Here is a 26,324-nt window from a genome sequence, read left to right as displayed (position 1 = left end):
TTGGAGGAGATGTGACTGGGGGTATGGTGGGATTTGGTGGAGATGTGACTGAGGGTATGGTGGGATTTGGTGGACATGTGACTGGGGGGTATGGTGGGATTTGGTGGAGATGTGACTGGGGGTATGGTGGGATTTGGTGGAGATGTGACTGGGGGGTATGGTGGGATTTGGTGGAGATGTGACTGGGGGTATGGTGGGATTTGGTGGACATGTGATTGGGGGTATGGTGGGATTTGGTGGACATGTGACTGGGGGTATGGTGGGATTTGGTGGAGATGTGACTGGTGGTATGATGGGATTTTGGTGGAGATGGGACTGGGGGTTTGGTGGAATTTGGTGGACAAGTGACTGGGGGTTTGGTGGGATTTGGTGGACATGTGATTGGGGGTATGGTGGGATTTGGTGGAGATGTGACTGGGGGTATGGTGGGATTTGGTGGAGATGTGATTGGGGGTATGGTGGGATTTGGTGGAGATGTGACTGGGGGTATGGTGGGATTTGGTGGACATGTGACTGGGGGTATGGTGGGATTTGGTGGAGATGTGACTGGGGGTTTGGTGGGATTTGGTGGAGATGTGACTGGGGGTTTGGTGGGATTTGGTGGAGATGTGACTGGGGGTATGGTGGGATTTGGTGGAGATGTGACTGGGGGTTTGGTGGGATTTGGTGGAGATGTGACTGTGGTGGAGATCTTATCATAGGAAAAGCATCCATGTTTAGGCTCAAAAAATAATACCAACCAATCAAATCTCATAGGTTGAAATAAATGTAGAAATGTATTAAGGGGCCGTCTTCCATATATTAACATTTAGAAAGTAATTTAGGATCAGGCCAAGACACGTAAGAGTAACAATGACAGTCGCTACAAATACCGGTAATAGTTCAAAACAATCAATAATTGCAACAAAACATCAATAAAGTGAGCATGAAAGCTGTACATAGTCCCGCCCCCAGCTACCTGTGCCCCGCCTCCCTTGGTTCTCTGGAGAAGCAGCGGGCATTTATTTGATGCTATTTATTGAGATTTGATTGGTTGGTATTATTTTCTGAGCCTTATAATTTGGTGGGAGATGTTCTTCATAGTGGCCGTTGTTTTGGCAGCCGTATTGCTCTGTTTGCCTTTAGTTTGTGGTGGAGATTAGTGATGACGGCAATCAGTTAATTACGATTACGCTACATTTTGTGTACATTTTCACAGTTACGCCCATACGTAATTACGATTTGCAAAGTCCATTGATTTTGTGTCATCATTCGTCATTTTATGTAATTTTCATGTAATTTCGTGACAACTTTAGCGCTGAATAGCAAATCCCACGTACAGTACATGCTATTGTCACCAAGATTTTCAAAACGACTTCGCAATTTTTGAGAAAATCGATTTTAAAAAATGCAACAAAAAATTGTTTTTAAACTCGTTTAAGAACCATTTTTGTTTTACATTTTTAAAATCGATTTTCTCAATAACTACAAGGTCTTTTTGAAAAAACATTTTTTTTTACCTTTCTAGCCACTATTTTCCTTTAACATGTAGCAATCTTGGTGGCAATAGCTTGTATGAGGGCTTTGCTATAATAGGCATAAAATTACATGAAAATTACACAAAATGATGAATGATTACAGACTAAATTAATTCAGATTTTTCCTGAGATTTTGCATAGTATTTGCAAATTTTCATTCGAAACTACGTCAATGCGAAATGTGTGGTCCTCACTAGTGGAGATCTTCTCTGGATACAGTAAGTGCGTCTCCTGAAACCAGCACATCCTTTTCAAGTTTCTGATATTGTTCTGACTTTCCTCCTGGTTACAAATCAATGACTGGAAGTTGGTTGGTATCTGTGGCAGGGCAGTGATATTGCCATTTATCGATATCCTCACAATCCTCCCCACCAGTTTGTGTCTCTTGTTTTTATCTCATGGAATGTCTTCATACCTCCACCTTGGTTTCATCTTGTGCTCTTCTACCCGCAGCTTGCTCAGTTCCAGCCCATCGATGAGGCTCACCGGGCGTTTCTGGAGGTGACCCTCCAAGATCCTCTCATTTTATCCACCCTGAAGCCCACCAAACAACGAGAGCGTCATTTTTATGGTGAATCTTTGTGCTCTGCTCTTCGCACAGGAGTTGGCATTATGGACAACATCATAGCGAATATGGCAGATGTACTCTATTCATATCGCTGTTCTTTTCCACGCCTGTTCTTCCTGAGTGACCAGGATTTGCTAGGACTTCTTGCAGCCTCTCCAGAACCTTCTGAACGTCTTCCCTGTGCTCTTTTATGCTTCCCACAACTTACCGATGTGAATTTCCAAGCTCAGACCCCTAATTATTCTGCTTTTCCCCTCTACAGCAGCCAGGCCCTGACAGTGGGGGTGATGGGGACCTTCCAGGAGAGAATTACATTCATCACACCCATTCAGTGGAATCCAAAGACCATCTCGTGGCTGACAGAGTTGGAGGAGAGGCTACAGGACAGTGTCAGAGGTCAGCTGGAGCTCTGTCTGGCTGAATTCAGGGAAGAAAACTATGGGGACACAAGAGGATTGATAGAGAGAGGCCTCACCTATCCGTGGCAGTGCCTGGCCGTCACAGAAGAAGTGTTGTGGTGTGAAGACATGGAAAAGATTCTCCTGACTGACCAGAAATGGTCACTGAGAGATCAACATAAAGTGAAGATACAGCTTCTGACTGACAGACTGAGAGGCCAAACACAAGATGGGTCTCCAGCTGCCTCCCGTAAGGAACAGACTATTCTTTCAGCCTGGATAACACTGGCCACAAAACACAGGGACCGAGAACTGAGTCTTCTGGACATCCGAACATTAGACTGCTTTTCCTGGTCCAGGATATTAAAGTACAGGGCATCATTGAGCGACAGTGCTGAGAACCTGAAGGGTGAAAATGGGGATGGTGCAGAAATGTCCAATGCAGAAGCACATTCTGTATCATCACCCCTTTTCTGCTATGTGGAGGTGTTGGGTTACCACCTACCTTATCGTTATGAATATGTTGGATTGGACAAGACTATCACAGACACACCGCTTACTGATAGAACTGCTCTTGGCTTGATACTGGCCCTCCACCACTTCCAGTGCGGGGCTGTGATTGGCCAAGATGAGGTCTACAGAACCCAGACATTGATGGCATTGGGCAGTTCTTTTGGCCATCAGGTTGAAGTGCTGAATTGCTGGGGAGGCCTGACTCTTAAGCGACTTACTCTACACTTACTGGGGGCATTGCAAGGAGGTGCTTGGCTTGTTCTGAGTGGAGCACATAAACTGAAGAGTAGTGTCCAGGCCTCACTAGGAGAACTTCTTCTAGACATACAGTCTTCTTGTCAGAGTATGATGAAGGAAAGGCAGAACAAGCACAGCCAACGTCAGGCCAAAGTCCTAAGCAGCATCCAGTTAGATGGGCGATTGGTACCAGTGCATCGGGACTACGGCTGTTTCATGACTTTTCCTAATGTGAACCTTTCAAGTCCCCTCGCACATAACCTTCGCCTCCTGCTCCGACCAGTGTCCCTTCGCGCTCCTGACCTTCGCTTTACTGCCGAACTCGCTCTTCTTGCTGCTGGCTTCCAGAGCCATTCCCAGCTAGCTGGCAAGATCGCCCATTTCCTTCAGCTGGCCCAGGAATGTGGCACGGTGACTGCAGCCAATGCTCCCATCCTTCTGAAGACTGTGATACGGAGAACTATTTCCATTATGCATAAAAACATCTCCTGTAGCAAGAATGAGAAAGGTGTGGAGCATGAGGGGCATCAGGGGATCCTAGAAAAGGTGGACAACTTCCATGAAGATCCACCTCTCATGAGCTCCAGGCTCAGTATTCTACAAACAAGCCTGCAGGAGGAAAATAGCATGATGATCGCGCTCTCCACATCATCAATATGGTCCAGTCTTCCAGCGTCGGAGTATGGTCACCTCCAGAACCTTCTCAAGGCTATATTCCCAATGTATGTATCTCCAGTACTTACAGCCAACTCAAGTTCTGCTTTGTGGAGCGCTATCACTCAGGATCTGCAAGAGTCTGGCCTTGAAGTCCACTCAGAATTCAGAAACACAATTATGCAGCTTTTCCAGGCGCTTCAGCAGAGTTCTGGGGTTCTGCTGACCGGACCAGCTGGGGGAGGCAAAACCACTTGCTGGAAAGTTCTCAATCGAGCTCTGAATAACCTAGCTGAGAACATGAGTCCTCTGGAACTCAATAAAGCTCTGAACAGTTCCAGCTGTGACAAACACCAACTGGTACACATTGTGCATCTCTTTCCCAACAGTGTAAGTCCTGCAGAATTCCTGGGTGGAGGAACAGATGAGGCACACGCTGGTGGGATGTTCTCCAGCATTTTCCAGAGGACTCAGCGGGGTTCTCTAGCACAGAAGTGGGTGATATTGGATGGTTCTGCAGCCCCGGAATGGATTGAGCCGATTTCTTGTCTGTTTAGTCCTCTTCCCATAATGACACTGGCAAATGGACACCGGCTGTGCCTTAACGATAGCACCAAGCTGATATTTGAAATGACGGATTCCTCAGCACTGAGCCCGGCTGTGTCTACATTGTGCAGCTTTGTACATTGCGGTGGGCAGGAAACATGGAGGGCGATGCTCAAAGTGTTCATGTCTAGTCTGTATGTAAGATACAGAATCTCATGGAGCACGCAGCATCTTCTGCAGAGCTTCAGTGAAGCGCTGATACCCAGAACCCTCGTGTTCCTGGAGAAGCTCTGTGCCTCAGCTTTGGACCCTCATAGTGCACAGACCACCCAAATAGCATCAGGTGTAAAGGAAGTCTCCTCCTTTTGTGCAATCCTCCAAGCACTTATGGATCAGCATCTTCTGCGAGAATCTGTCCAGACTACATCTGACCCTCCAAAGCCTTCACAAGAGACAGCAGAGCACACCAAGGCCAATGAAGGGTTCCAAGACAACAGTCCACCATCAGGCAGTAAGTATGGCTTCTGAGGACAGGTGAGGTCTGGTGTATTGTGATGGATTCTCACTAATATCTCTTTACAGACAGTGACGGTGGTCTTCAGACTATGTCATCGGTGGTTCCTCACCAGGACTTTTCTGATGGGAACAAACAAAGGGCACACATCTACTTCATCTATGCCTTTATCTGGGGTTTTGGTGGATATCTCCATCCCAGGTGAGTGCAGACCCTTCTATAATGGCTATTTATTGTCTGATGACCCACTGACCTGACCTCACCTGTAGAATATTCCAGACACATATTGATTGAAAGAGGCGCCCTGGTGGATTATAAAAGCACTTAAAAGCAGTTTAAAATTGACAAAATATTTTGAGGTGGCTTACCTCAAATAACGAAAAGCTTTGATAAGACAAAGGATTTTATTAATAGCACAGGCAACGCGTTTCACGGGTCTGAGCCGACATGTGAGAAAAAGGAATAGCAATATAACTAAGCTCAATATGGAACGAGTATTTTAAAAAAAATATTACTTGTAGTATTTAATGTGTATGTCTATTTATGTTTAGTCTAAGACTACTATGTTTATGCGTGTGTATATAGGCACGTGTATATGCGTATATCTATATGTATGTATATATTACACTGCATGTCTACAAATAAGTTTACCAAGTAGAAGAAAATCAATGTCTAAGAAATTGTATTTTTTCCGCATTAAGATGTTGGTATACTAAGGAGTCTCTCTCTGCTATGTAGGCACTGTTATTTGGCCTGAGGAAGCGGGCTCAGACCCGTGAAACGCGTTGCCTGTGCTATTAGTAAAATCCTTTGTCTTATCAAAGCTTTTCGTTATTTGAGGTAAGCCACCTCAAAATATTTTGTCAATTTTAAACTGCTTTTAAGTGCTTTTATAATCCACCAGGGCGCCTCTTTCAATCAATTAGTGCACAATATACCCCCATACCTTATGGTCTGAGGGGTTGGGACAGAACACACGTGGATTGCCACGTTAGGTATCTGTCTCCCTTTCTTTTCCGAGGAGAGCGACCGCATCCAGATCCCTAGGGGTCACCCCGAGTGGAGTCGGGTTTGTTGTCTCCACCTGCTTCCTGTGGTCGGTTGCCCCACTGCAACCCACCTTTGTGAGTAGCTTCTTTATATTTTTAAATCTACCATAGGTTTGACATATTACACTATTGGGCTCCCGTCCCTGTCTCCTGTGTTCTTTTCCAGAGGGTGCACAGACACCCACACCTTGTTACATTCCAGACATATGTGAAGTGGGCTCGACCTCTTGCAATGCAAAAATCTTCTTTATTAGTTAAATATTAGACAAATAGATCATAGAGGTATAACCACAGAAAAGTAGGGGTATAGTGTTTCGGGGTGAACCCCTTCATCAGGTATCCTTCTGTAGAATAAAATTGTGAGAATGAAATGAGTTACATGCCAGAAGTTTGGTCTGGAGGAGCCTCCAGGAATTTGGCCAATTATACCTCATGGCAGTTATTTCTGTCCGCATCTCACAAAGGCCGTGATTTAGGTTCCCTGGATCAGAATATTCCTGCACTGCCCTAATAACTGAGAAGACTGTCAGTCATTAGATATGGATGGAACTCTGCGGCTTGGGGTAATTAGTTCATCTGTGAAATCCTTACTGATCACAAATATATCTGAGTGTAGAGATCCCATCACCCCAGAGATGTCTTCCTCCAGGTTATCTACCCTTCACGCTGGAGATGTCTTCCTCCAGGTTATCTACCCTTCACGCTGGAGATGTCTTCCTCCAGGGTATCTACCCTTCACGCTGGAGATGTCTTCCTCCAGGTTATCTACCCTTCACGCTGGAGATGTCTTCCTCCAGGTTATCTACCCTTCACGCTGGAGATGTCGCTCTCCAGGTTATCTAACTTTCACCCCGGAGGTGTCTTCCTCCAGGTTATCTACCCTTCATTGTAGGTGCAGAAGAGGTTTGCAGAGTATTTAGCAGAGTGTGCAGACCACAGGTGTTGTTGATCTCCAGTCCTGGAGGCCATATCCATGCCATTGTGTTTAGGATGGACTGAGGAATGTGTTCTGCTCGATGGACCACGCCTTTCCTCATTCAGCCCATGAATTTGAGCTGTGCCAAAACTGTGTGAGGATCTCGGCCCTTGAGGACTGGAGTTCAACATACCTGCTGTAAACAGACCAAATGTATGTTTTATGTTTGCCCATTAAATGTTCTAATCCAATACCCTGACCCCAGGAGCTAACACGCTAATGATTTTCCCTTCTGCAGACATCGCTTGGAATTTGAGGCATTTTTCGTAGAGGCTCTGTCACATTCTGGAGTTGGAGATGAGGTTCCAGAGGGTGTGTCGATGTATGAAGTAACACCTAGTGCAGATGGGCAATCTCTCATGCCCTATTCTGGGGGTCTCTCGCCACAGGTACATCAGTTGTCTCTGTCTGTACCATGCAGCTGTCCTCACCAGTCCCTCCATCTTGGACGCATGCCTGTCTGCTATATCCTCCTTCATGTCCTCTCGCTTCTTAAAGAGACTCTGTAACAACAAAAACCTCCCCTGGGGGGTACTCACCTCGGGTGGGGGAAGCCTCCGGATCCTAATGAGGCTTCCCACGCCGTCCTCTGTCCCACGGGGGTCTCGCCGCAGCCCTCCGAACAGCCGGCGACTGTGCCGACTGTCAGTTCAATATTTACCTTTGCTGGCTCCAGCGGGGGCGCTGTGGCGACTTTCGGCACAGAAATAGACGGAAATACCCGATCTCCGTCGGGTCCGCTCTACTGTGCAGGCGCCGGAAACTTGCGCCTGCGCAGTAGAGCAGACCCGACGGCGATCGGGTATTTCCGCCTACTTCGGCGCCGAGAGGCATCAGAGCGCCTGCGCAGGAGCCAGGAAGGTAAATATTGCGTCACGGCTGTACGGAGGGCTACAGCGAGACCCCCGAGGGACGCAGGACGGCGTGGGAAGCCTCATTAGGATCCTGAGGCTTCCCCCACCCGAGGTGAGTACCCCCCAGGGGCCGTTTTGTCGTTACAGTTCCTCTTTAAAGCTTAATATGAGTAAAACAGAACTAATAATTTTTCCACCGTTTCTGTCCACCTCTCTGCCTGATATAACAATAAATGTTAATAACACTCATAACTTCAGTTCCCAAAGCACGGTGCCTGGGGGTAATATTTGATTCTTCTCTCTCATTTATTCCTCACATTCACTCCCTAACCAGCTCCTGTCATCTCCAACTCAAAAACATATCTCGCATCCAACCTTTTCTCACTCAGGAAATGACTAAAATGTTAATACATGCTCTTATAATATCTTGTCTGGACTATTGTAATATACTGCTTTGTGGACTACCAACGAACAGGCTGGCCCCGCTCCAATCTGTACTGAACTCAGCTTCTTGATTCGATCATCTCTCCTCTCGCTCTTCCTCTGCTGCTCCTCTCTGTCAAGCTCTTCACTGGCTGCAAATTACCCAGAGGATCCAGTTCACACTCCTAACCCTAACCTACAAAGCTCTCCACCATCTCTCTCCCCTGTATATCTCTTCACTCGTTTACAGATGCCAATCTATATACAAGACTTCTCACGTGCTTCTCCTTTGGAATGCCCTTCCTCAGCACATGCATCACTCTCCCACCTTTGAAATCTTCACGCTCCCTCAAAACTCACTTTTTCCAACAAGCACACGCTCTACTTTATGTCATTCCCCCTTTGATTTCTCTCCAAGCTGTACTCCTTACTAGTCAACCTATACACACACTGCCTGTATGTATGCTGCACACCTCACTTCCTCTTGGTCTCCACCGTCCCAATTCTTTTATACTGTAATCTCACAAGGCCAGGGCTCTCTCCCCTTTGTGTCTTGGAATGTTATTCATTTCATAGCTTGCACTGTTATACATCTTATTCATCATGTTACATCTGTCAGTGTAATCAGCAGTTCTGTATTCTGTATCAGGGTCCATATTTGATGTATATCATTGTCTGTATCATTATGTACCCCTTGTTTGTTTTCCTACTTTGTACAGCGCCACGGAATATGTTGTTGCTTTATAAATGAATAATAACTAATCAATATTGGACATGTGTGTGCCAGGCTATCTCTCAGTATCTGGTCATCTCCTGCTTTCTATATTGCAGGTGGGGGCCTCCATGTATGCAGCACAGTCTCTGCTCCTCTCGGGGTACCCGGTATTATTGGTGGGGTCTCCAGGAAGCGGGAAGACCACCTTAGCACAGTCATTATTGCCCAGTGGATCATCATCTGTACGGATTCCATTCCATTCATTGTTACAGGCTGATCACCTGCGACGTCTCCTCGGCAACAGACATGAAGCCCCTCCCTCTATTGGTCTGAGGCGCAGCAGACTCCTCCCTCTCCGCCATGTTGTCTTCCTGGATGACCTGCATGAAGCAGCAGTGGGTGAGTGTCTCATGGCCCCGCCCCTTTCTCTAGTATGGGAACCACTATATGTACAGAAAAAGAATCCTCATTGTTTGGCTAATGGCGGTGGGGGGAGGGTAAAGGGGGCGGGGAAAGGGGGCGGGAAAAGGGGTGGGGAAAGGGGGCGGTTATCTTCCATCCTCCATACTTCCACAGTGATAATCTGAAGGCTGTGCCACTTGTTGCTGGAAATGGGTTGTCTGGTTCCGGTGTGTCCTCTCGGAGACCCTTTATAGTTCCCATTTTGATTGACTTGTATACATTAGCATAAAATTAGCTTAACATTTGTATTAACATGTAATGTTTATATCTCTCAGGCCATGTCTAGGGGAATATATGCTCTCTTGCCCTGTTACCGAGAGGCAGCTTCAATGCCAAACCAACAGCAAGAAGGGATGTACCCTGATGCCTTGTTAGCTTTGTTCTATGTTGTATTGCCTTGTTACATCTGTCACCCAATGTATCATCGTATGTATTTATTGTCCAGCGCTGAGTAATATGTTGGCGTTTTATAAGTACAATAAATAATAGTGAGGAAGGAGGCCCTCTACTGGGGGAAATGTGCACCTGTGATTGGCTTCAGGGTAGGAACGTCTCCTTGCTCTCACCAGTAGGTGGCCTCCTTTGTTTCTTCTGGCATTGGACAGCCTGTGGACATGATGACCAGCAGGAGGACCTCAGGAGCTCTGTAGCCTGGATTGTAATATGTCATTTGTTACTGCTGAAGCCATCAGCCACAGTAGGCGCCTGGCCCAACTATCGACACAGCAGTGTGTATCTCCAATCTTTGATTGCCTGATGAAGCGGGCGGTTGACCCGTGAAACGCGTTGCATACCTGGAGTGATTATAATAAATTTTAGTGTTTATTTATAACGGCTCATTGGCTGGTCATTATATACTTGAGGGTGGAAACCACCTACCCCCCCCCCCCCCCCCCCCTCCTTTTAAACGGCTTTTAATTATTTTACTCTAATTTGGCGCCTCTCTAATCACCTATTACTTACTGGAAGGAACCACTGTTGTGCATGTTTCCTGTACTGCTGGGCACATCTCATAGTCATTCACACCTTTGTTCCCACAGACCCTGAAGGTCCATCATGTCCTTCCCTGGAGGTGATACGTCACTTTATGTCAGACCCACCTTCTGCACCATCTTCTATCTTCCTGGCCACAGCTTGTTCCCCTGAGTTTGGCTCCGGCCTGCTGTCTCCACGACTCTCCCGTCTCTTCTCAGTGCTGGTATTGGCACCCTTTGGTTCAGAGATGCTGCTGAGCTTTTTCACTACTCGCTTTACATCATGGATGAAGAAATCAATCCCTGCACAGCAGCCTAAAGAGTTTGGAGAAGCGCTGGCTTTGGTTTCCATCAATCTCTTCCAGAAGGTCATCCAGACTCTTCCTGCAAAGTATCACTTCACTCTTCATCACCTGCACAGAGTGCTCCACAGTATGACCTGCCTGTGCCCATTGCCCGGGACACATCTGTCAGCACTCCCCCACCCTAGTGCCCCCCCTTCTATCGTCACTAGATGTGGCGTTGTCAGTCTATGGATGCATGAGATTCTGCGCACCTTCAGTGATTGTCTACAGACCCAAGTGGAGAGAGATACATTCCGAGATGAGCTGAGGAACTATGCATTGCAGACATTCTGCAGTCAGAAGGTCCAGGAGACTGAGGACAACATGGAGCTGCCTACTGAACCTCCCCCAATTACTCCAGCAGAAATACCTCCATCCACATCTGAAACAAGAGATGGTCAAGACGTCCATGAAATAACTTTCACAGAAAAAGAGAGAACCCAAGAGGATCAGCCAATCACAGATGAGATCAGAGAAACAAGTCCTATTCCATTCAGTTCTACCCCATCGTCGCAACATATGGAGGGCTTTCTTCCTCCCAACCTGATCCCGAATGACCAACAAACTGAAGAGCTGAACTTCTGCCATGAACATTTCCCGGGAACAATGGAGAGAGTGGATTCCTTAACCTACAAGGAACGCCCAATGAACACCTTCGGCTTTGTGCAGAACCTGACTCTGAGTCCCTCTGACTGCCAGCACCTCACCCGCTTGATACGAGTACTTTCCCTGCCCCGTGGGCACATCATCCTGCTGTCTCAGCACCCTGGCACAGGAAGGAGAAGCCTGGCCACACTGGCAGCCAAAACCACACAATGTGCTTTTCAGGAACTCAGTGGGAAAGAAACGAAGGAGAAGTGTCTAGCGGTGGTCAGAGAGGCTTGCTGGAAAGCCGGAGTCCAGGGAACTGCAACGGCTCTTCTAGTTGGGGCCAGCGTCCCACAGTCAACTCTGACAGAACTGCAGACGCTAATACGTGATGGAACCTTTCCAGGACTGTACAGCGAAGAGCAGGAGCAGAAGGTACTGCAAACTATGCTGCCAATAGAAAAGAGTCGCAATAGGGCCACCAACTGCAGAGCTCTGCAAGACAGGTGAGCAAACACTGTGCATAAGGCTTATTAGAAGGGAGGGGGAGGTGAGAGAGAAGAGGCGTGGGATGTAGAGTTAGATTAGGCACAGAAGAAGGCAGGAGAAAGGAGGGGGAGGTGAGAGAGAAGAGGCGTGGGATGTAGAGTTAGATGAGGCACAGAAGAAGGCAGGAGAAGGGAGGGGGGAGGTGAGAGAGAAGAGGCGTGGGATGTAGAGTTAGATGAGGTACAGAAGAAGGCAGGAGAAGGGAGGAGGGGTGTGAGAGAGAAGAGGTGTGGGATGTAGAGTTAGATGAGGCACAAAAGAAGGGAGAAGAAGGGAGGAGGGAGGTGAGAGAGAAGAGGCGTGGGATGTAGCGTTAGATGAGGCACAGAAGAAGGCAGGAGAAGGGAGGGGGAGGTGAGAGAGAAGAGGCGTGGGATGTAGAGTTAGATGAGGCACAGAAGAAGGCAGGAGAAGGGAGGGGGGAGGTGAGAGAGAAGAGGCGTGGGATGTAGAGTTAGATGAGGTACAGAAGAAGGCAGGAGAAGGGAGGAGGGAGGTGAGAAAGAAGAGGCGGGGGATGTAGAGTTAGATGAGGTGCAGAAGAAGGCAGGAGAAGGGAGGGAGGAGGTGAGAGAGAAGAGGCGTGGGATGTAGAGTTAGATGAGGCACAGAAGAAGGCAGGAGAAGGGAGGGGGAGGTGAGAGAGAAGAGGCGTGGGATGTAGAGTTAGATGAGGCACAGGAGAAGGCAGGAGAAGGGAGGGGGAGGTGAGAGAGAAGAGGCGTGGGATGTAGAGTTAGATGAGGCACAGGAGAAGGCAGGAGAAGGGAGGGGGAGGTGAGAGAGAAGAGGCGGGGGATGTAGAGTTAGATGAGGCACAGAAGTAGGCAGGAGAAGGGAGGGGGAGGTGAAAGAGAAGAGGCGGGGGATGTAGAGTTAGATGAGGCACAGAAGAAGGCAGGAGAAGGGAGGGGGAGGTGAGAGAGAAGAGGCGGGGGATGTAGAGTTAGATGAGGCACAGAAGAAGGCAGGAGAAGGGAGGGGGATGTGAGAGAGAAGAGGCGTGGGATGTAGAGTTAGATGAGGCACAGAAGAAGGCAGGAGAAGGGAGGGGGAGGTGAGAGAGACGAGGCCAGGGATGGAGAGTTAGATGAGGCACAGAAGAAGGCAGGAGAAGTGAGGGGGAGGTTAGAGAGAAGAGGCGGGGGATGTAGAGTTAGATGAGGCACAGAAGAAGGCAGGAGAAGGGTGGGGGGAGGTGAGAGAGAAGAGGCGTGGGATGTAGAGTTAGATGAGGCACAGAAGAAGGCAGGAGAAGGGAGGGGGGAGGTGAGAGAGAAGAGGCGTGGGATGTAGAGTTAGATGAGGCACAGAAGAAGGCAGGAGAAGGGAGGGGGAGGTGAGAGAGAAGAGGCGTGGGATGTAGAGTTAGATGAGGCACAGAAGAAGGCAGGAGAAGGGAGGGGGAGGTGAGAGAGAAGAGGCGGGGGATGTAGAGTTAGATGAGGCACAGAAGAAGGCAGGAGAAGGGAGGGGGAGGTGAGAGAGAAGAGGCGGGGGATGTAGAGTTAGATGAGGCACAGAAGAAGGCAGGAGAAGGGAGGGGGAGGTGAGTTAGAAGAGGCGGGGGATGTAGAGTTAGATGAGGCACAGAAGAAGGCAGGAGAAGGGAGGGGGGAGGTGAGAGAGAAGAGGCGTGGGATGTAGTGTTAGATGAGGCACAGAAGAAGGCAGGAGAAGGGAGGGGGACGTGAGAGAGAAGAGGCGGGGGATGTAGAGTTAGATGAGGCACAGAAGAAGGCAGGAGAAGGGAGGGGGGAGGTGAGAGAGAGGAGGCGGGGGGATATAGAGTTAGATGAGGCACAGAAGAAGGCAGGAGAAGGGAGGAGGGAGGTGAGAGAGAAGAGGCGTGGGATGTAGCGTTAGATGAGGCACAGAAGAAGGCAGGAGAAGGGAGGGGGGAGGTGAGAGAGAAGAGACGTGGGATATAGAGTTAGATGAGGCACAGAAGAAGGCAGGAGAAGGGAGGAGGGAGGTGAGAGAGAAGAGGCGTGGGATGTAGCGTTAGATGAGGCACAGAAGAAGGCAGGAGAAGGGAGGAGGGAGGTGAGAGAGAAGAGGCGTGGGATGTAGAGTTAGATGAGTCACAGAAGAAGGCAGGAGAAGGGAGGGGGGAGGTGAGAGAGAAGAGGCGGGGGATGTAGAGTTAGATGAGGCACAGAAGAAGGCAGGAGAAGGGAGGGGGGAGGTGAGAGAGAGGAGGCGGGGGGATATAGAGTTAGATGAGGCACAGAAGAAGGCAGGAGAAGGGAGGAGGGAGGTGAGAGAGAAGAGGCGTGGGATGTAGCGTTAGATGAGGCACAGAAGAAGGCAGGAGAAGGGAGGGGGGAGGTGAGAGAGAAGAGGCGTGGGATATAGAGTTAGATGAGGCACAGAAGAAGGCAGGAGAAGGGAGAAGGGAGGTGAGAGAGAAGAGGCGTGGGATGTAGCGTTACATGAGGCACAGAAGAAGGCAGGAGAAGGGAGGGGGGAGGTGAGAGAGAAGAGGCGTGGGATATAGAGTTAGATGAGGCACAGAAGAAGGCAGGAGAAGGGAGGGGGAGGTGAGAGAGAGGAGGCGGGGAATGTAGAGCTAGATGAGGCACAGAAGAAGGCAGGAGAAGGGAGGGGGGAGGTGAGAGAGAAGAGGCGTGGGATGTAGAGTTAGATGAGGTGCAGAAGAAGGCAGGAGAAGGGAGGGAGAGGTGAGAGAGAAGAGGCGTGGGATGTAGAGTTAGATGAGGCACAGAGGAAGGCAGGAGAAGGGAGGAGGGAGGTGAGAGAGAAGAGGCGTGGGATATAGAGTTAGATGAGGCACAGAAGAAGGCAGGAGAAGGGAGGGGGAGGTGAGAGAGAAGAGGCGTGGGATATAGAGTTAGATGAGGCACAGAAGAAGGCAGGAGAAGGGAGGGGGGAGGTGAGAGAGAAGAGGCGTGGGATGTAGAGTTAGATGAGGCACAGAAGAAGGCAGGAGAAGGGAGGGGGAGGTGAGAGAGAAGAGGCGTGGGATGTAGAGTTAGATGAGGTACAGAAGAAGGCAGGAGAAGGGAGGAGGGAGGTGAGAGAGAAGAGGCGGGGGATGTAGAGTTAGATGAGGTGCAGAAGAAGGCAGGAGAAGGGAGGGAGGAGGTGAGAGAGAAGAGGCGTGGGATGTAGAGTTAGATGAGGCACAGAAGAAGGCAGGAGAAGGGAGGGGGAGGTGAGAGAGAAGAGGCGTGGGATGTAGAGTTAGATGAGGCACAGGAGAAGGCAGGAGAAGGGAGGGGGAGGTGAGAGAGAAGAGGCGTGGGATGTAGAGTTAGATGAGGCACAGGAGAAGGCAGGAGAAGGGAGGGGGAGGTGAGAGAGAAGAGGCGGGGGATGTAGAGTTAGATGAGGCACAGAAGTAGGCAGGAGAAGGGAGGGGGAGGTGAAAGAGAAGAGGCGGGGGATGTAGAGTTAGATGAGGCACAGAAGAAGGCAGGAGAAGGGAGGGGGAGGTGAGAGAGAAGAGGCGTGGGATGTAGAGTTAGATGAGGCACAGAAGAAGGCAGGAGAAGGGAGGGGGAGGTGAGAGAGACGAGGCCGGGGATGGAGAGTTAGATGAGGCACAGAAGAAGGCAGGAGAAGTGAGGGGGAGGTTAGAGAGAAGAGGCGGGGGATGTAGAGTTAGATGAGGCACAGAAGAAGGCAGGAGAAGGGTGGGGGGAGGTGAGAGAGAAGAGGCGTGGGATGTAGAGTTAGATGAGGCACAGAAGAAGGCAGGAGAAGGGAGGGAGAGGGGAGAGAGAAGAGGTGTGGGATGTAGAGTTAGATGAGGCATAGAAGAAGGCAGGAGAAGGGAGGGGGGAGGTGAGAGAGAAGAGGCGTGGGATGTAGAGTTAGATGAGGCACAGAAGAAGGCAGGAGAAGGGAGGGGGAGGTGAGAGAGAAGAGGCGTGGGATGTAGAGTTAGATGAGGCACAGAAGAAGGCAGGAGAAGGGAGGGGGGAGGTGAGAGAGAAGAGGCGTGGGATGTAGCGTTAGATGAGGCACAGAAGAAGGCAGGAGAAGGGAGGGGGACGTGAGAGAGAAGAGGCGTGGGATATAGAGTTAGATGAGGCACAGAAGAAGGCAGGAGAAGGGAGGAGGGAGGTGAGAGAGAAGAGGCGTGGGATGTAGCGTTAGATGAGGCACAGAAGAAGGCAGGAGAAGGGAGGGGGGAGGTGAGAGAGAAGAGGCGTGGGATATAGAGTTAGATGAGGCACAGAAGAAGGCAGGAGAAGGGAGAAGGGAGGTGAGAGAGAAGAGGCGTGGGATGTAGCGTTACATGAGGCACAGAAGAAGGCAGGAGAAGGGAGGGGGGAGGTGAGAGAGAAGAGGCGTGGGATATAGAGTTAGATGAGGCACAGAAGAAGGCAGGAGAAGGGAGGGGGAGGTGAGAGAGAGGAGGCGGGGAATGTAGAGCTAGATGAGGCACAGAAGAAGGCAGGAGAAGGGAGGGGGGAGGTGAGAGAGAAGAGGCGGGGGATGTAGAGTTAGATGAGGTGCAGAAGAAGGCAGGAGAAGGGAGAAGGGAGGTGAGAGAGAAGAGGCGTGGGATGTAGCGTTACATGAGGCACAGAAGAAGGCAGGAGAAGGGAGGGGGGAGGTGAGAGAGAAGAGGCGTGGGATATAGAGTTAGATGAGGCACAGAAGAAGGCAGGAGAAGGGAGGGGGAGGTGAGAGAGAGGAGGCGGGGAATGTAGAGCTAGATGAGGCACAGAAGAAGGCAGGAGAAGGGAGGGGGGAGGTGAGAGAGAAGAGGCGTGGGATGTAGAGTTAGATGAGGTGCAGAAGAAGGCAGGAGAAGGGAGGGGGGATGTGAGAGAGAAGAGGCGTGGGATGTAGAGTTAGATGAGGCACAGAGGAAGGCAGGAGAAGGGAGGAGGGAGGTGAGAGAGAAGAGGCGTGGGATATAGAGTTAGATGAGGCACAGAAGAAGGCAGGAGAAGGGAGGGGGAGGTGAGAGAGAAGAGGCGTGGGATATAGAGTTAGATGAGGCACAGAAGAAGGCAGGAGAAGGGAGGGGGGAGGTGAGAGAGAAGAGGCGTGGGATGTAGAGTTAGATGAGGCACAGAAGAAGGCAGGAGAAGGGAGGGGGAGGTGAGAGAGAAGAGGCGTGGGATGTAGAGTTAGATGAGGTACAGAAGAAGGCAGGAGAAGGGAGGAGGGAGGTGAGAGAGAAGAGGCGGGGGATGTAGAGTTAGATGAGGTGCAGAAGAAGGCAGGAGAAGGGAGGGAGGAGGTGAGAGAGAAGAGGCGTGGGATGTAGAGTTAGATGAGGCACAGAAGAAGGCAGGAGAAGGGAGGGGGAGGTGAGAGAGAAGAGGCGTGGGATGTAGAGTTAGATGAGGCACAGGAGAAGGCAGGAGAAGGGAGGGGGAGGTGAGAGAGAAGAGGCGTGGGATGTAGAGTTAGATGAGGCACAGGAGAAGGCAGGAGAAGGGAGGGGGAGGTGAGAGAGAAGAGGCGGGGGATGTAGAGTTAGATGAGGCACAGAAGTAGGCAGGAGAAGGGAGGGGGAGGTGAAAGAGAAGAGGCGGGGGATGTAGAGTTAGATGAGGCACAGAAGAAGGCAGGAGAAGGGAGGGGGAGGTGAGAGAGAAGAGGCGTGGGATGTAGAGTTAGATGAGGCACAGAAGAAGGCAGGAGAAGGGAGGGGGAGGTGAGAGAGACGAGGCCGGGGATGGAGAGTTAGATGAGGCACAGAAGAAGGCAGGAGAAGTGAGGGGGAGGTTAGAGAGAAGAGGCGGGGGATGTAGAGTTAGATGAGGCACAGAAGAAGGCAGGAGAAGGGTGGGGGGAGGTGAGAGAGAAGAGGCGTGGGATGTAGAGTTAGATGAGGCACAGAAGAAGGCAGGAGAAGGGAGGGAGAGGGGAGAGAGAAGAGGTGTGGGATGTAGAGTTAGATGAGGCATAGAAGAAGGCAGGAGAAGGGAGGGGGAGGTGAGAGAGAAGAGGCGTGGGATGTAGAGTTAGATGAGGCACAGAAGAAGGCAGGAGAAGGGAGGGGGAGGTGAGAGAGAAGAGGCGTGGGATGTAGAGTTAGATGAGGCACAGAAGAAGGCAGGAGAAGGGAGGGGGGAGGTGAGAGAGAAGAGGCGTGGGATGTAGCGTTAGATGAGGCACAGAAGAAGGCAGGAGAAGGGAGGGGGACGTGAGAGAGAAGAGGCGTGGGATGTAGAGTTAGATGAGGCACAGAAGTAGGCAGGAGAAGGGAGGGGGAGGTGAAAGAGAAGAGGCGGGGGATGTAGAGTTAGATGAGGCACAGAAGAAGGCAGGAGAAGGGAGGGGGAGGTGAGAGAGAAGAGGCGTGGGATGTAGAGTTAGATGAGGCACAGAAGAAGGCAGGAGAAGGGAGGGGGAGGTGAGAGAGACGAGGCCGGGGATGGAGAGTTAGATGAGGCACAGAAGAAGGCAGGAGAAGTGAGGGGGAGGTTAGAGAGAAGAGGCGGGGGATGTAGAGTTAGATGAGGCACAGAAGAAGGCAGGAGAAGGGTGGGGGGAGGTGAGAGAGAAGAGGCGTGGGATGTAGAGTTAGATGAGGCACAGAAGAAGGCAGGAGAAGGGAGGGAGAGGGGAGAGAGAAGAGGTGTGGGATGTAGAGTTAGATGAGGCATAGAAGAAGGCAGGAGAAGGGAGGGGGGAGGTGAGAGAGAAGAGGCGTGGGATGTAGAGTTAGATGAGGCACAGAAGAAGGCAGGAGAAGGGAGGGGGAGGTGAGAGAGAAGAGGCGTGGGATGTAGAGTTAGATGAGGCACAGAAGAAGGCAGGAGAAGGGAGGGGGGAGGTGAGAGAGAAGAGGCGTGGGATGTAGCGTTAGATGAGGCACAGAAGAAGGCAGGAGAAGGGAGGGGGAGGTGAGAGAGAAGAGGTGTGGGATGTAGAGTTAGATGAGGCACAGAAGAAGGCTGGAGAAGGGAGGGGGAGGTGAGAGAGAAGAGGCGTGGGATGTAGAGTTAGATGAGGCACAGAAGAAGGCAGGAGAAGGGAGGAGGGAGGTGAGAGAGACGAGGCCGGGGATGTAGAGTTAGATGAGGCACAGAAGAAGGCAGGAGAAGGGAGGGGGAGGTGAGAGAGAAGAGGCGTGGGATATAGAGTTAGATGAGGCACAGAAGAAGGCAGGAGAAGGGAGGAGGGAGGTGAGAGAGAAGAGGCGTGGGATGTAGCGTTAGATGAGGCACAGAAGAAGGCAGGAGAAGGGAGGGGGGAGGTGAGAGAGAAGAGGCGTGGGATATAGAGTTAGATGAGGCACAGAAGAAGGCAGGAGAAGGGAGAAGGGAGGTGAGAGAGAAGAGGCGTGGGATGTAGCGTTACATGAGGCACAGAAGAAGGCAGGAGAAGGGAGGGGGGAGGTGAGAGAGAAGAGGCGTGGGATATAGAGTTAGATGAGGCACAGAAGAAGGCAGGAGAAGGGAGGGGGAGGTGAGAGAGAGGAGGCGGGGAATGTAGAGCTAGATGAGGCACAGAAGAAGGCAGGAGAAGGGAGGGGGGAGGTGAGAGAGAAGAGGCGGGGGATGTAGAGTTAGATGAGGTGCAGAAGAAGGCAGGAGAAGGGAGGGAGAGGTGAGAGAGAAGAGGCGTGGGATGTAGAGTTAGATGAGGCACAGAGGAAGGCAGGAGAAGGGAGGAGGGAGGTGAGAGAGAAGAGGCGTGGGATATAGAGTTAGATGAGGCACAGAAGAAGGCAGGAGAAGGGAGGGGGAGGTGAGAGAGAAGAGGCGTGGGATATAGAGTTAGATGAGGCACAGAAGAAGGCAGGAGAAGGGAGGGGGGAGGTGAGAGAGAAGAGGCGTGGGATGTAGAGTTAGATGAGGCACAGAAGAAGGCAGGAGAAGGGAGGGGGAGGTGAGAGAGAAGAGGCGTGGGATGTAGAGTTAGATGAGGTACAGAAGAAGGCAGGAGAAGGGAGGAGGGAGGTGAGAGAGAAGAGGCGGGGGATGTAGAGTTAGATGAGGTACAGAAGAAGGCAGGAGAAGGGAGGGGGGAGGTGAGAGAGAAGAGGCGTGGGATGTAGAGTTAGATGAGGTACAGAAGAAGGCAGGAGAAGGGAGGGGGGAGGTGAGAGAGAAGAGGCGTGGGATGTAGAGTTAGATGAGGCACAGAAGAAGGCAGGAGAAGGGAGGGGGAGGTGAGAGAGAAGAGGCCGGGGATGGAGAGTTAGATGAGGCACAGAAGAAGGCAGGAGAAGTGAGGGGGAGGTTAGAGAGAAGAGGCGGGGGATGTAGAGTTAGATGAGGCACAGAAGAAGGCAGGAGAAGGGTGGGGGGAGGTGAGAGAGAAGAGGCGGGGGATGTAGAGTTAGATGAGGCATCGAAGAAGGCAGGAGAAGGGAGGGGGGAGGTGAGAGAGAAATGGCGTGGGATGTAGAGTTAGATGAGGCACAGAAGAAGGCAGGAGAAGGGAGGGGGAGGTGAGAGAGAAGAGGCGTGGGATATAGAGTTAGATGAGGCACAGAAGAAGGCAGGAGAAGGGAGGGGGGAGGTGAGAGAGAAGAGGCGTGGGATGTAGAGTTAGATGAGGCACAGAAGAAGGCAGGAGAAGGGAGGGGGAGGTGAGAGAGAAGAGGCGTGGGATGTAGAGTTAGATGAGGCACAGAAGAAGGCAGGAGAAGGGAGGGGGGAGGTGAGAGAGAAGAGGCGTGGGATGTAGCGTTAGATGAGGCACAGAAGAAGGCAGGAGAAGGGAGGGGGGAGGTTAGAGAGAAGAGGCGTGGGATGTAGCGTTAGATGAGGCACAGAAGAAGGCAGGAGAAGGGAGGGGGAGGTGAGAGAGAAGAGGCGTGGGATATAGAGTTAGATGAGGCACAGAAGAAGGCAGGAGAAGGGAGGGGGGAGGTGAGAGAGAAGAGGCGTGGGATATAGAGTTAGATGAGGCACAGAAGAAGGCAGGAGAAGGGAGGAGGGAGGTGAGAGAGAAGAGGCGTGGGATGTAGCGTTAGATGAGGCACAGAAGAAGGCAGGAGAAGGGAGGGGGGAGGTGAGAGAGAAGAGGCGTGGGATATAGAGTTAGATGAGGCACAGAAGAAGGCAGGAGAAGGGAGGGGGAGGTGAGAGAGAAGAGGCGTGGGATATAGAGTTAGATGAGGCACAGAAGAAGGCAGGAGAAGGGAGGGGGAGGTGAGAGAGAAGAGGCGTGGGATATAGAGTTAGATGAGGCACAGAAGAAGGCAGGAGAAGGGAGGGGGGAGGTGAGAGAGAAGAGGCGTGGGATGTAGAGTTAGATGAGGCACAGAAGAAGGCAGGAGAAGGGAGGGGGAGGTGAGAGAGAGGAGGCGGGGGGATGTAGAGTTAGATGAGGCACAGAAGAAGGCAGGAGAAGGGAGGGGGGAGGTGAGAGAGAAGAGGCGTGGGATATAGAGTTAGATGAGGCACAGAAGAAGGCAGGAGAAGGGAGGGGGAGGTGAGAGGGAAGAGGCGTGGGATATAGAGTTAGATGAGGCACAGAAGAAGGCAGGAGAAGGGAGGGGGGAGGTGAGAGAGAAGAGGCGTGGGATGTAGAATTAGATGAGGCACAGAAGAAGGCAGGAGAAGGGAGGGGGAGGTAAGAGAGAAGAGGCGTGGGATGTAGAGTTAGATGAGGTACAGAAGAAGGCAGGAGAAGGGAGGAGGGAGGTGAGAGAGAAGAGGCGGGGGATGTAGAGTTAGATGAGGTACAGAAGAAGGCAGGAGAAGGGAGGGGGGAAGTGAGAGAGAAGAGGCGGGGGATGTAGAGTTAGATGAGGCACAGAAGAAGGCAGGAGAAGGGAGGGGGAGGTGAGAGAGAAGAGGCGTGGGATGTAGAGTTAGATGAGGCACAGAAGAAGGCAGGAGAAGGGAGGGGGAGGTGAGAGAGAAGAGGCGGGGGATGTAGAGTTAGATGAGTTACAGAAGAAGGCAGGAGAAGGGAGGGGGGAGGTGAGAGAGAAGAGGCGTGGGATGTAGAGTTACATGAGTTATAGAAGAAGGCAGGAGAAGGGAGGAGGGAGGTGAGAGAGAAGAGGCGGGGGATGTAGAGTTAGATGAGGCACAGGAGAAGGCAGGAGAAGGGAGGGGGAGGTGAGAGGGAAGAGGCGGGGGATGTAGAGTTAGATGAGGCACAGAAGAAGGCAGGAGAAGGGAGGGGAGGTTAGAGAGAAGAGGCGTGGGATGTAGAGTTAGATGAGGCACAGAAGAAGGCAGGAGAAGGGAGGGGAGGTTAGAGAGAAGAGGCATGGGATGTAGAGTTAGATGAGGCACAGAAGAAGGCAGGAGAAGGGAGAGGGAGGTGAGAAAGAAGAGGCAGGGATGTAGAGTTAGATGAGGCACAGAAGAAGGCAGGAGAAGGGAGGGGGAGGTGAGAGAGAAGAGGCGTGGGATGAAGAGTTAGATGAGGCACAGAAGAAAGCAGGAGAAGGGAGGGGGGAGGTGAGAGAGAGGAGGCGGGGGATGTAGAGTTAGATGAGGCACAGAAGAAGGCAGGAGAAGGGAGGGGGGAGGTGAGAGAGAAGAGGCGTGGGATGTAGAGTTAGATGAGGCACAGAAGAAGGCAGGAGAAGGGAGGGGGAGGTGAGAGAGAAGAGGCGTGGGATGTAGAGTTAGATAAGGCATAGAGGAAGGAAGGAGAAGGGAGGGGGAGGTGAGAGAGAAGAGGCGGGGGATGTAGAGTTAGATGAGGCACAGAAGAAGGCAGGAGAAGGGAGGGGGAGGTGAGAGGGAAAAGGCGTGGGACGTAGAGTTAGATGAGGCACAGAAGAAGGCAGGAGAAGGGAGGGGGAGGTGAGAGAGAAGAGGCGTGGGATGTAGAGTTAGATGAGGCACAGAAGAAGGCAGGAGAAGGGAGGGGGAGGTGAGAGAGAAGAGGCGTGGGATGTAGAGTTAGATGAGGCACAGAAGAAGGCAGGAGAAGATAGAGGGGAGGTAAGAGAGAAGAGACGTGGGATGTAGAGTTAGATGAGGCACAGAAGAAGGCAGGAGAAGGGAGGGGGGAGGTGAGAGAGAAGAGGTGTGGGATGTAGAGTTAGATGAGGCACAGAAGAGGGCAGGAGAAGGGAGGGGGAGGTGAGAGAGAAGAGGCGGGGGATGTAGAGTTAGATGAGGTGCAGAAGAAGGCAGGAGAAAGAAGGGGGAGGTGAGAGAGAAGAGGCGTGGGATGTAGAGTTAGATGAGGCACAGAAGAAGGCAGGAGAAGGGAGGGGGAGGTGAGAGAGAAGAGGCGTGGGATGTAGAGTTAGATGAGGCACAGAAGAAGGCAGGAGAAGTGAGGGGGAGGTTAGAGAGAAGAGGCGGGGGATGTAGAGTTAGATGAGGCACAGGAGAAGGCAGGAGAAGGGAGGGGGAGGTGAGAGAGAAGAGGCGTGGGATGTAGAGTTAGATGAGGCACAGGAGAAGGCAGGAGAAGGGAGGGGGGATGTGAGAGAGAAGAGGCGCGGGATGTAGAGTTAGATGAGGCACAGAAGAAGGCAGGAGAACGGAGGTGAGAGAGAAGAGGCGGGGGATGTAGAGTTAGATGAGGCACAGAAGAAGGCAGGAGAAGGGAGGGAGAGGGGAGAGAGAAGAGGCGTGGGATGTAGAGTTAGATGAGGCACAGAAGAAGGCAGGAGAAGGGAGGGGGAGGTGAGAGAGAAGAGGCGTGGGATGTAGAGTTAGATGAGGCACAGAAGAAGGCAGGAGAAGGGAGGAGGGAGGTGAGAGAGAAGAGGCGTGGGATGTAGAGTTAGATGAGGTACAGAAGAAGGCAGGAGAAGGGAAGGGGAGGTGAGAGAGAAGAGGCGTGGGATGTAGAGTTAGATGAGGCACAGAAGAAGGCAGGAGAAGGGAGGGGGGAGGTGAGAGAGAAGAGGCGGGGGATGTAGAGTTAGATGAGGCACAGAAGAAGGCTGGAGAAGGGAGGGGGAGGTGAGAGAGAAGAGGCGTGGGATGTAGATTTAGATGAGGCACAGAAGAAGGCAGGAGAAGGGAGGAGGGAGGTGAGAGGGAAGAGGCGTGGGATGTAGAGTTAGATGAGGCACAGAAGAAGGCAGGAGAAGGGTGGGGGGAGGTGAGAGAGAAGAGGCGTGGGATGTAGAGTTAGAAGAGGCACAGAAGAAGGCAGGAGAAGGGAGGGGGAGGTGAGAGAGAAGAGGCGTGGGATGTAGAGTTAGATGAGGCACAGAAGAAGGCAGGAGAAGGGAGGGGGAGGTGAGAGAGAAGAGGCGTGGGATGTAGAGTTAGATGAGGCACAGAAGAAGGCAGGAGAAGGGAGGGGGAGGTGAGAGAGAAGAGGCGTGGGATGTAGAGTTAGATGAGGCACAGAAGAAGGCAGGAGAAGGGAGGGGGAGGTGAGAGAGAAGAGGCGTGGGATGTAGAGTTAGATGAGGCACAGAAGAAGGCAGGAGAAGGGTGGGGGGAGGTGAGAGAGAAGAGGCGTGGGATGTAGAGTTAGATGAGGCACAGAAGAAGGCAGGAGAAGGGAGGGGGAGGTGAGAGAGAAGAGGCGTGGGATGTAGAGTTAGATGAGGCACAGAAGAAGGCAGGAGAAGGGAGGGGGAGGTGAGAGAGAAGAGGCGTGGGATGTAGAGTTAGATGAGGCACAGAAGAAGGCAGGAGAAGGGAGGGGGAGGTGAGAGAGAAGAGGCGTGGGATGTAGAGTTAGATGAGGCACAGAAGAAGGCAGGAGAAGGGAGGGGGAGGTGGGAGAGAAGAGGCGGGGTATGTAGAGTTAGATGAGGCACAGAAGAAGGCAGGAGAAGGGAGGGGGAGGTGGGAGAGAAGAGGCGTGGGATGTAGAGTTAGATGAGGCACAGAAGAAGGCAGGAGAAGGGAGGGGGAGGTGAGAGAGAAGAGGCGTGGGATGTAGAGTTAGATGAGGCACAGAAGAAGGCAGGAGAAGGGAGGGGGAGGTGAGAGAGAAGAGGCGTGGTCTGTAGAGTTAGATGAGGCACAGAAGAAGGCAGGAGAAGGGAGGGGGAGGTGAGAGGGAAGAGGCGGGGGATGTAGCATTAGATGAGGTACAGAAGAAGGCAGGAGAAGGGAGGAGGGAGGTGAGAGAGAAGAGGAGGGGGATGTAGAGTTAGATGAGGCACAGAAGAAGGCAGGAGAAGGGAGGGGGAGGTGAGAGAGAAGAGGCGGGGGATGTAGAGTTAGATGAGGCACAGAAGAAGGCAGGAGAAGGGAGGGGGGAGGTGAGAGAGAAGAGGCATGGGATGTAGAATTAGGAGAGGCACAGAAGAAGGCAGGAGAAGGGAGGGGGAGGTGAGAGAGAAGAGACGTGGGATGTAGAGTTAGATGAGGCACAGAAGAAGGCAGGAGAAGTGAGGGGGAGGTTAGAGAGAAGAGAGAGAAGAGGCGTGGGATGTAGAGTTAGATGAGGCATAGAAGAAGGCAGGAGAAGGGAGGAGGGAGGTGAGAGAGAAGAGGCCTGGGATGTAGAGTTAGATGAGGCACAGAAGAAGGCAGGAGAAGGGAGGGGGGAGGTGAGAGAGAAGAGGCGTGGGATGTAGAGTTAGATGAGGCACAGAAGAAGGCAGGAGAAGGGAGGGGGAGGTGAGAGAGAAGAGGCGTGGGATGTAGAGTTAGATGAGGCACAGAAGAAGGCAGGAGAAGGGAGGGGGAGGTGAGAGAGAAGAGGCGTGGGATGTAGAGTTAGATGAGGTACAGAAGAAGGCAGGAGAAGGGAGGGGGAGGTGAGAGAGAAGAGGCGTGGGATGTAGAGTTAAATAAGGCACAGAAGAAGGCAGGAGAAGGGAGGGGGAGGTGAGAGGGAAGAGGCGGGGGATGTAGCGTTAGATGAGGCACAGAAGAAGGCAGGAGAAGGGAGGGGGAGGTGAGAGAGAAGAGGCGTGGGATGTAGAGTTAGATGAGGCACAGAAGAAGGCAGGAGAAGGGAGGGGGAGGTGAGAGAGAAGAGGCGGGGGATGTAGAGTTAGATGAGGCACAGAAGAAGGCAGGAGAAGGGAGGAGGGAGGTGAGAGAGAAGAGGCGTGGGATGTAGCGTTAGATGAGGCACAGAAGAAGGCAGGAGAAGGGAGGGGGAGGTGAGAGAGAAGAGGCGTGGGATGTAGAGTTAGATGAGGCACAGAAGAAGGCAGGAGAAGGGAGGGGGAGGTGAGAGAGAAGAGGCGTGGGATGTAGAGTTAGATGAGGCACAGAAGAAGGCAGGAGAAGGGAGGGGGAGGTGAGAGAGAAGAGGCGTGGGATGTAGAGTTAGATGAGGCACAGAAGAAGGCAGGAGAAGGGAGGTGAGAGAGAAGAGGCGGGGGATGTAGAGTTAGATGAGGCACAGAAGAAGGCAGGAGAAGGGAGGGAGAGGGGAGAGAGAAGAGGCGTGGGATGTAGAGTTAGATGAGGCACAGAAGAAGGCAGGAGAAGGGAGGGGGAGGTGAGAGAGAAGAGGCGTGGGTTGTAGAGTTAGATGAGGCACAGAAGAAGGCAGGAGATGGGAGGAGGGAGGTGAGAGAGAAGAGGCGTGGGATGTAGAGTTAGATGAGGTACAGAAGAAGGCAGGAGAAGGGAAGGGGAGGTGAGAG

General features: G+C 51.8%; 1 protein-coding gene across 3 annotated transcripts in view; it reads left to right on the top strand.

Annotated features, from left to right (window-relative positions):
- The window catches only part of DNHD1 (dynein heavy chain domain 1), a 445,323-nt gene that overhangs the window by 224,804 nt on the left and 194,195 nt on the right, over positions 1-26,324 (top strand). For all 3 annotated transcript variants that reach the window (XM_068266455.1, XM_068266454.1, XM_068266453.1), the window contains exons 22-26: positions 1,971-4,944; positions 5,016-5,148; positions 7,211-7,361; positions 9,081-9,363; positions 10,467-11,838. In XM_068266455.1, coding sequence (XP_068122556.1) covers positions 1,971-4,944; positions 5,016-5,148; positions 7,211-7,361; positions 9,081-9,363; positions 10,467-11,838 — 4,913 coding nt within the window. The remainder of the gene's footprint in view (positions 1-1,970; positions 4,945-5,015; positions 5,149-7,210; positions 7,362-9,080; positions 9,364-10,466; positions 11,839-26,324) is intronic.

This window comes from Hyperolius riggenbachi, chromosome 2 (assembly GCF_040937935.1).
Source record: "Hyperolius riggenbachi isolate aHypRig1 chromosome 2, aHypRig1.pri, whole genome shotgun sequence".
Lineage (NCBI taxonomy): Eukaryota > Metazoa > Chordata > Amphibia > Anura > Hyperoliidae > Hyperolius > Hyperolius riggenbachi.
The sequence above is the reverse complement of the archived record's forward strand: the minus strand, read 5'-3'. Positions and strand labels throughout refer to the sequence as shown.